Source organism: Erpetoichthys calabaricus, chromosome 2, assembly GCF_900747795.2.
Source record: "Erpetoichthys calabaricus chromosome 2, fErpCal1.3, whole genome shotgun sequence".
Classification (NCBI taxonomy): domain Eukaryota; kingdom Metazoa; phylum Chordata; class Cladistia; order Polypteriformes; family Polypteridae; genus Erpetoichthys; species Erpetoichthys calabaricus.
Genome location: NC_041395.2, coordinates 264,175,254 through 264,185,572, shown reverse-complemented (window position 1 = coordinate 264,185,572; position 10,319 = coordinate 264,175,254). Strand labels below are relative to the sequence as shown.

Genomic DNA, 10,319 nt, shown 5'->3' with positions numbered 1-10,319 from the left:
GCTCTTCGTTCCGACCGACCGCATTCAGCTCACCCGGGTGCTGCAGATGCCGTCCAACAACCGCCCTCCGTCACAAACTGCAGTTCATTGGAGACACGTAAACCTCGAGACGACAGCGTGCGGGCACGAGGGAGGCTAGCGATCCTATAGGATAAAAAACGCTGGACGAAGTCGACACTTGTGTGCAAACACACACGAGGCTACATTAAAACTGTGAGTTAACCTATTTTTGTGGGTGTTGGAGGATGGCTCAGTTGCATACTAGTGCAACGTTTAAATACAACATAGGGTTCTAACTTTGGACGATTCATATTACTGCAACGCTAACCGCTGCGCCACCGTGTAGCAATAGTACCACATTTTCTGATATATTGAAGCTGTGTCTAATGTGCCACCCAGTTACAGTTCAGTCACGTAAAGATTCCCACCGATGCCAACACCACCTGCTGCCGAGGGTTTTTTTCTTCTTTAGCTTAGGCAGATCGTACACCCACCGCGAGTTAATTAATTGAACAGGCACATTTTTGGGATGTGGGAGGAAAGCTGGAGTACTCGGAGAAAACGTACAAACTCTACACAGTGACTGGGTCGGTATTTCAACCCACTCTCCTGCAGGTGTGAAATTCCAGATATAACCATTGCGCCGTCTGTTACCAATGTGTTTTGATCTTCAACATTATTTTCAGAACATCTTCAGTTAAACAAAACTTCGATTTTTTACTGCAGACTGATAGATTTGATTTCAATGCTATTTTTTCACGAAGTAGAAGCTAATTTAAAAAGTGCCAGGCATTTGCGGACACCCCGAAGTCGTTGTGACAGAATACAGACAAGCTGCATATTATGATGCTTCACTGACGAAACGATGCGCTGAGTGACGCTCTTAGCTGATCTTGATTCTTTATAAGTGGAAAGACGAAAGCCAATCGCGATCCTCTTCTTTATACGAAGGAGTGTGGAGGGGCTGCTCAAAGATATATCCTACCTAGTTCAGAGATGAGAAAAAAATACAACCCGTTTAAGGACGAAACACGAGAACTCGCGCGGATCTTTTCTGGTGTTAACTTTTTTCTTTTGATTGCGTGTTTATGTTGGATGCCAAACTCGGAGCTGTCAATGTCACTCTTAAACGTCTACAACTAATCAGAGAACAAACGAAGAGAGACAAGCAATACTGCAACCCCTAGCAAAGAGGGCTTCTGGCTCCCCATCAGGTCCTGCTCCACTTGTACACAGGTATGTCACTTTTGCTGGACAAAGCGCTGCCGGCAGTTAGAGCTGCAGAGTCTCTGCCACATGGAAAGCCTGAGCAACGAGACGCAGGTTTCGGCTGGCACTGTTGGGGAAAGCGCGGACCTCAGCGTTCGGGTTCTCACAGGATGCGTTTTATTTCTGCTGATCGTCTCCACACTTTTGGGAAACACGCTGGTCTGTGTCGCAGTCGTTAAATTCCGGCACTTGCGGTCCAAAGTCACTAACTTTTTCGTCATCTCCTTGGCCGTGTCAGACCTCTTTGTAGCTGTTTTAGTAATGCCTTGGAAAGCTATTACGGAGGTAGCAGGCGGCTGGCTTTTTGGTAGTTTCTGCAACACCTGGATCGCCTTTGACATCATGTGCTCGACAGCCTCTATCCTTAACCTGTGCATCATAAGTGTAGACCGATATTGGGCAATAGCGAGTCCTTTCAGATACGAACGTAAAATGACCCAAAGGGTAGCCTTTATTATGATCGGGGTGGCTTGGACACTCTCCATTCTAATCTCGTTCATCCCAGTTCAACTCAATTGGCACAAAGCAGAGGAAGTAGAGCAGGTGGCAAATTTCAGCAACCAAACTGAAAACTGCGACGCCAGACTTAACAGGACATATGCGATCCTTTCGTCCCTGATCAGCTTTTACATTCCCGTGGCCATCATGATTGTCACCTACACTCGGATCTACAGAATTGCACAGACTCAAATCCGGAGGATCTCCTCCTTGGAAAGAGCGGTGGAGCACTCGCATCCGCACGCCAGCGACTGCCCCCACGAAAACTCGCTCAAAACCTCTTTCAAGAAAGAAACCAAAGTTTTGAAAACTCTCTCCATCATCATGGGCGTCTTTGTTTTCTGCTGGATGCCCTTCTTCTTACTGAACTGCATGGTGCCCTTCTGTGACTCCCCCGGGGAGCCGCCATGTGTCAGCCAGACAACCTTTGACATTTTTGTATGGTTCGGCTGGGCGAACTCGTCAGTAAATCCGGTCATATACGCACTGAATGCAGATTTTAGAAAAGCCTTCGCCACCATCCTGGGCTGCAATCGTTTTTGTTCCAGTACAACAGTGGAAGCGGTGAACTTCAGCAATGAGCTGGTTTCCTACCATCATGACACCACATTTCAGAAGGATGCTCCGAACATCTTTAACGCGTCTCCGCTCTCCAACGCGGGGGACCAGCCAGGTGACGAGGAGCAGTTCGACAAAACGTCAGTCAATTCACAGAGATCACTGGGCCACAAGAACACCTTGCTGCCCGGAGTGCAGTTTGAGTGCGAAGCGGAGATCTCGTTAGACACGATCACGCCTTTCACCTCCACGGGGCTGCACGAGTGCGACGCGATTCCTGGACAGCTCCGAGAGGAGTAAGCGGTTATATCTAACAGTTGGTGCAGCTGGGACACAGCATGGGAATCTAACTAAGAAAACGTCGCAACTTGTTAGATTGCGTTTTGTTGCCAATGTCTAATAAATAACTTAATTTGGGGTAAAATAATTCATGAGTGGATTTTTTCACGAGTGCAAATTACATGAGGCGTTATGAACCTTAGAATTTCTTTAGGCAAGGGTTTCTTTTCCATCTTTTAAATGTCAATTTCCGTCTATCAGTGTATCGAATTTATGGGTCTAATTTATGATAAGCCATTCCATATCTATCTATCTATCCCTCATATAGTGCATTTTCCGTGTTTCTGTCTTTCCACCTATCCCTTATATAGTGCATTTTCCATCTATCTATCCCTTATATAGTGCCTTTTCCATGTATCTATCCCTTATATTAGTGCCTTTTCCATCTATCTATCTATCCTTCATATAGTGCATTTTCCATGTATCTATCTTTCCATCTATCCCTTATATAGTGCCTTTTCTATCTATCTATCTATCTATCTATCTATCTATCTATCTATCTATCTATCTATCTATCTATCTATCTATCTATCTATCTATCTATCTATCTATCTATCTATCTATCTATCTATCTATCTATCCCTTATATAGTGCCTTTTCCACCTATCTATCCCTTATAGAGTGCCTTTTCCACCTATCTATCCCTTATATAGTGCCTTTTCTATCTATCTATCATATAGTGCATTTCTCATCTATCTATCTCTTATATAGTACCTTTTCCATCTATCTCTCCCTTATATAGTACCTTTTCTATCTATCTATCTATCTATCTATCTATCTATCTATCTATCTATCTATCTATCTATCTATCTATCTATCTATCTATCTATCTATCTATCTATCTATCTATCTATGTTATGTAGTACCTTTTATAAGTACCTTTTATGAAGGGTAAAATGGAACTTGCAATTATAGTTGGCATTGGGCTCCTTATTCAAACATCTGCTTATAAACTCTCCAACTTTTTATTGTGGTTAGGGCTTGTTTCATAATTACATATTGTTTAAACAACTGGTTTAACACTTTAGCCATATGAAGGACCAGTAAGGTGGTACTGTGCTCTTTCAGAGCCACATTTATACGTGTTTTTAAGTTTCATAGCAATAAGCCACTCTTGTATCCTCTTACCCATCATTTTTTTGAGAGCAGGCCCACATGCTTTGGTTTCCTCCCACAGTTCAAAAACATGCAGGTTAGGTGGACGGCTGATGCTAATTTGGCCCTAGTGGGAGTACAGTGTGAGTGTGCTCCCCTTCGATGGTTTGGGGCCCTGTCCTGGGGATTGCGCCATATGTTGGCTGGGATAGGCTCCAGCCTTCTGCAACCCTGCTCAGGTGGTTTTAGAAAATGGTATGGTATGAATTTACATGTGATGAACTACTGTCAATAGGGATTCTCTTTTTACTTAAAAATGTGCAACTTTGCTGGAGAGAATCCCATGTCATTAAATTAAGTATGCAGACAGTTGTATTGCCTTTTTTGTTTCATAGCATTACAAAACATTTTGAAGTGTGAGTAGTCTAATACAAAGTACAAAGCAGCCCTGGGCAGGGCACTAGTTCATTGCAGGGCCCACTGCACACATCCACACTAAGGTAATTTGGAATGGAAAATTAGCTTAACATGCACCTTTTTGAGGATGTGGGAGGAACACTGGAGCACCTGGAGGAAAGCCCCCCAAACAGACAGGGAGAACATGCAAACTCCACACAGACGCACTCCAGGCCACACAATTCAAACTTGTGACACTGAATCCCTAAACTCTGTGCTACACCTTTTGTATTTCATTTAAAAAAGAAATGTATCAATACAAACAAAATATTTTCTTACTTTTAAAGACTATCCTCCATCAATCTATTTTACTCAACCTGCTTAATTTAATATTTCAAGTCATAGGGGAAAGGCATTTTGATACTCCACAAATTTGAATTCATCAGTTTGTATATTTTTGAAGGTGTTGGTGAGATCTGAATGGTTTTTTTTTTTTAAAAAACTTTGCTTAGACTATGAAACATCTCAGACACTTAATTTTCAACTAGGGTTCTGGAAGAGTTTTTACAGCCCGATAAATAGTCTGTTAAGTCAGGAGTTGAAAACAACTCAGTGATTTATTTCATGGCTATAAACTTTAATTAAGTCTTTAAATAAAATGTCTGGATGGGAGCCTCACCTTTTAACAACAAAAAAAAAGAACTACTCAGTGTCTAGCACACAATGAAAATAAGCAAGAAATATTAATAGCTCTAAAGTCTATATATTCTGTGTATGAGCTTCAGCACTGAAGGTGTTTATCTCTAAGATGTTAAATCAGTTAGTGGTGCATGCTTAAAAATAAATGGACTGAAAATAAATAATTTATGGAAAATAAGCACTCAGTGGTGAACACTGCTGCTTTAAAGGTTTAATAAGTGACCTGGTCATGGCCTCTGTGGAGACGGTACTGTTTCACCCTCATTCCAGAGGAGTGCAGATTTGGTTGTTTGGTGACTCAAGTTAGTTTGGCGGGAGTGAGCTGGAGTGTGAGAGTAAATGTGCGCAGTGATGGATGGGTGCCCTTGTTCTGGCTCAATTTCTGATTTGTGCCTTATGCTTTAGCTCCCTGTAACTTCATATTGGAATACAGTTATAAAATGGATGAGTGGAAGTACTTGAATTACTTGTGTGACTTTACGAAAAAACAAAAAGTAGCTAATTGTGATGTTAATTTACAGAAACATTAAAAAACAGTAATATTAAAGTCTAATTGTTTTTTGACCAGCTATATTAATAGGAACAGAATATATATCATGCAGCTACATTTCAGCTGGCAAGTAGAACAGAATACTTGCCTTTCATTTTACTAAAGACCTTAAACCTGCTTAATAAAGTTCAAGCTTAGGTGAAGGTGTAGAGTCTATCACAGTAGCACTTATAGGTACACATACACACACAAACATGGAGCCACTTAAAATGACCAATTAGCCTAACACAACACGTTTTTGAGAAATGGGAGAAAAACCTACTCAGACATGGGGAAAACATGCAAACCTCATCCAGAAATAAATAGGCTTGCTATTCAGACACAGGGGAGGCAGTAGTGGCAACCACAGCACAACCACAACACCCTGCAAGATCACTACTGACTTTAATTATTCTGCTGATTCGTTAAGATATCTCTTACCCAGTGCTGCATTAATGCCTGCAGGAGTTTGAAGAAAGAGTACTGCTAATTCTGTGAGTCGGTCATAATTATCAAAGATTTCTTGCCAGACGTTCCCCGAAGCAGAATTGTCTACCACGGGACATCCAAGATGCTTCTTACCAGAAGCATTTGCATTTGATAATTTCAAAAGTGTGCTGGGATATGTTGCATAAGATGTTCTGTTGTTAGGTAATTGGTGATTCAAAAAGAACCGAACACTTTCAAAATGTGTTATTGTACTCAGTAACTAAGTATGAAATAAACATGTAGTACGCACCAAATTACAGAGTTACCCTTGGTGACTCTTGAGGAAATGAAGGAACACATCATGGCTTCAGGGTACTGAACACTTGGAAGATTAAGAAATAACTGGGAGAGTTCCTGTGCAAACTGGTTTAGACTACGCATTCTTTTTATATTAAGTTACTGAGTAGTATACTGCATTTTGCACAGTATTCAACTATTTCTGCATTTTTCTTCAATATCCTTATCACAAATTTATCTTCACCAGCTTCCCATAGCGATTTCATGATTATTTTCAGACTCATTTCTATTTCTGAACTGAAGAGGGAACCAAACACCATTACTATGATGCTGTCAGTAGTTAAAAACAGAAGGTAAGCAAGTTTGAGAACCCCAATTCAGAAGAATGCATATAAGTTATTAAGCTTAAAGAGACAGACAACTGATAAAGGACATATTCACCTTTTATAGAGGAGAAGAACAATGTGTAATACATGAAATTTTAAAGTCAGGAGTTCATTTATTTGTCCAGTTATACATTCATATAAAAATTGTAAGTAAACACATTTAAATATGTATGCCTTAATCAAAAAGAGTAAAAAAGTGAAATCTGTCAAACAAAAAGTCTGCAGATTATTGTTTTATTTGAGCACAGAGCTAAACAACTACAGTCATTCAGTTAGTCGGTCAAGCCTGGTTTATACAGTACTTCCAAAAAAAATTACATTTTCCTTTAAATACTTTATAGTAGTTCTTACTTTAAAAGTCACCTTATGATATAAAGGCTATTTTATTACTTTTAAACACGATGCTTAATATGCAAATACCAGATATGCACTTTAAATAAAGATAGTTTTAATTTTTTTCTCTGCTTACATCATTATATACAAAAGCCAAGAAAGACGACAGTTTCCTAAGGCTATAATTGTAGTAATCATTTAAATTCTCTATAAAGTATCAGTCCACAGGAGCCAGTATAAAAAAGGTACCCAAATAATTATTCCATTTTAATGACAAATGAAACTTTGTTATTGTTGCATAAATAATGTAATTTATAAAAAATGCAGTTCCTCTTCTAGCATAGTGAGGACTCTGTCCTGACAGTGTTTGTTTTTTATTTCTACTCTTCATTATACAATAGTTGCCAGCTAAGGGATTCACTATATCTCTGCCCAACAGCAGGGATTTCACTCCAGTAACGAGTGAGAATACTAAAGGGTTGCATTTTTCTGTACAGATGGGTCTTTCTGTTTGCTATGAGCTGTTTAATGTTTCAAAGGCTCTCTCAAGCATCGCACATACTGTGCACCTGCATCTTTCTTCACACAGCGGACAGAAAGAGAACCACATCTGAACAATTGTTTTTTTACATGCCATAAAACGACTTCTTCATGTAAAGTATGGATATACTTTTTTCATTTTCAACATTTACTCTTCACTCAGTTTTTGAATATTCTAATACTCAAATCTTGTTGGTGTAAAGCACTGTATGCACCTTGTAAGTGATAAGAAACATTTAAAACTATACAACTGACATGATAAACCAGGGGGGACAGTGGGGGGAAGTTTAACTTTTTTGATATATTCATAAACAAAGATACAGTGTGAGGCTCCTAAGAAAGAAATTCACTCATGTGGCATACATTTCTAGTGCTAATCAAATTTTTCAATTATCTGAAAATGTCAGTTTTATTTGCTTTTAAAGTACTAGGGGGCCTCCTCCCCTGCCCGCTTTGCTCGCCCAAACAACCCCCCCCCCCGCCTGCGCTACACACCAGCCACTTCACGTCTATGCCACTCACATTGTGAAGAGGGCGGCTGAATGCACCCCAAGGAGACGGGGTTGCTCCTCCGACACCCCTCTTCAGGGCCAGATTAAGACGAAACTGGGCCTGATGCTGCAGAGCAAAAAAGGCCTATTTTTTCTCGGCATTGGTGCATGTGCAATCGACACTCACCGTACATGCACACTCAGACCGACCAAGGAGCCTTAGTTGCTTGTGATGCAACCAGCCAGCCTTTATTGAACATGAATAATAATAACGACGTAGTATCGTAACAACTCGAGATTAACATCAAACTACAGTATGTAACATCAACATTCAATAACAATTGTCTGAAAAGTGCACTTAATGCAGAAAACCTAACAATGAAATACACAAAATTTCGCAATTGTCTTACGAAACAGAGTAAGAAAAAATTAATTTGTAGAGACATTGGGTTAAAGTGACTCAGTTCAGGCTCTTGAGGGTAAAACTTTGTCCACGATTTAAATTTCATAATAGACCAGAATCCTGTCGAGGATTTTAAAAATTCTAAACATCCATGCTAGGCCCGCTGGCCGGCTTTTAGTTTTACCTTTACAGATAACCATATAAATAGCCATCGATTTTTACTGTACAACTAACTTTCAAGGTGAAAAATGTACTACGTGGCACTTACCGAACAATAAAAAAGTGGCAAGAATCCCCAAGATATTGCAAAAAAAGCAGCTAAATTACTAAGTAAACTGTTTAACGTAAAATTGATAGCATTAACTTGAAATCTTCGGTTAACAATAAACACAACGATGTTATAGTTATGTCACAGTGCAAAGAACAATAGTAACTGTATAATAAGTAACGCTGTGTCTAGGTGTCTGAAAGGCGGACTCCAAATTTCATTCTAAGAATTATTTTGAGATTAATATAGCAAGGGAAAACTGTTCAGCTTCCGGAAAATTGTCGTCTCTTTTCATCTGGGCCTATTTCAGGAATGGGCCTAATGCTGCAGCATCAATAGCACCCACCTTAATCCGGCAATGCCTCTTTTAAACGGTGATACAATGGGAAACACATACAGTTTTGCTTTTACCTCCTCTTTGCTCGATCAGCTGCTGGATTGCTGCTGTTGCCATGGTGCGTGATCTGCATATTGTGCGGCGCACTTCTGTCATATCACCTACATCCATATATTCAATCTCTTTTATCTTTTCATCAATATCGCATTGAATTTTGATTCCATGTTTGGAATTACATTGTGACAACGCAATATATAACTGAGTGAATATCGTTTCTTTCTCTCTACAAGAAATGTGTCTGACATAACCACGTAGGACTTTTCCAAATCTCTTTGCATAATCTCTTGTCTCACGGGCGTGGTTACATCGCTTGGCATGAAGACTCATCTCACGGGATGTGAAAGTGTCTCTGAGACAATCATGTCTCTTCTCCTTCCAAGATTTTTTTTTATAACAGACAGATTTAGGCTGTAAATTGTGACTCGTCCTGAGGTGCTGCTGTGTGCTTTGGTAATTGTGCTCAACCTGTATAAAAATGGATTTGTTATGCTCCGTCTTGGAAAATTCTGAAATTCCACAGAAAAAACTGGAAGATATTACCACTGATAGAAAGGCCTAGTAGCATAATGCATTAAGTGAAATGATGTTTTATGTGGTAACGTCATGAAGTAGACACAATCATTTTATATGCCCTTAAAAATACAAGGAGTGGAGTCTCAATTGAAATTAGTTTCTTGAATTCTACAAATGGTTTAGCGTACATATCATAGCAGAAAAAAATCCATTTAAAGGTGCAGATACATTCAAAAAAAGGACAAAAATATGTGAACATATTTGAAAAGATCCTCCAACACTCCATCTTTTATATATATATATATATGAGGGTTTATCTCAAAGTTAAAAGAAAAAGAAAAATCATGCTTTTCTAATTATATTTTATTTAAATATAGTTGGTCTTGGGTGGCATAGCACGGTAGTGCTAGTACTGCTTCTTCATAGTGTTGGGGTCCTCCATTGAAATCCCAACTCTGTCTCTGTCACACATGAGTTGAATATTAAATGACATGCTTTATGGGCGCAATGGTCTGTTCTCTTCCAAAATGTTGTCTTGTGGAGTTTACATTGTGAACAAAAAGGGCATTTCCAAATCTAGAATACTGTCAAGGAGGCCACAGAATCAAAAAAGATGTTTTATTCCAACAAAACTAACACAAGAGAGGGATCTACTGTACATAAGGGAGTATTCAAAGTATAAAACAACACAGAAAACAATAATGTAATGATTCTTAATACTTTTCTGTTCTCCATTATTTTTGAAAGCTTTGCAAATCCAATATGATGTTGTTCTGTTATTTATTTTTATTGTTGTTATGATGATGACATCAAATGGTTATCATTTAGGATTGTGTTTTCATTGCAGGTGCCACCATTTTAAATTCAGTTTTCATGGAT

At 39.2% G+C, this 10,319-nt stretch overlaps 1 protein-coding gene across 1 annotated transcript; it reads left to right on the top strand.

Moving 5' to 3' along the window:
* Window positions 1–783: 783 nt before the first annotated feature.
* drd6b (dopamine receptor D6b) lies at window positions 784–2,653 on the top strand. The gene has a single exon (XM_028792712.2). It carries the CDS (start codon window positions 1,297–1,299, stop codon window positions 2,623–2,625), a length of 1,329 nt encoding a protein of 442 aa, XP_028648545.1. The 5' UTR covers window positions 784–1,296; the 3' UTR covers window positions 2,626–2,653.
* Window positions 2,654–10,319: the final 7,666 nt, after the last annotated feature.

Coding starts and splice junctions, on each gene's coding strand:
- drd6b (XM_028792712.2), top strand. CDS start 1,297: ATGGAAAGCCTGAGCAACGAGACGCAGGTTTCGGCTGGCACTGTTGGG.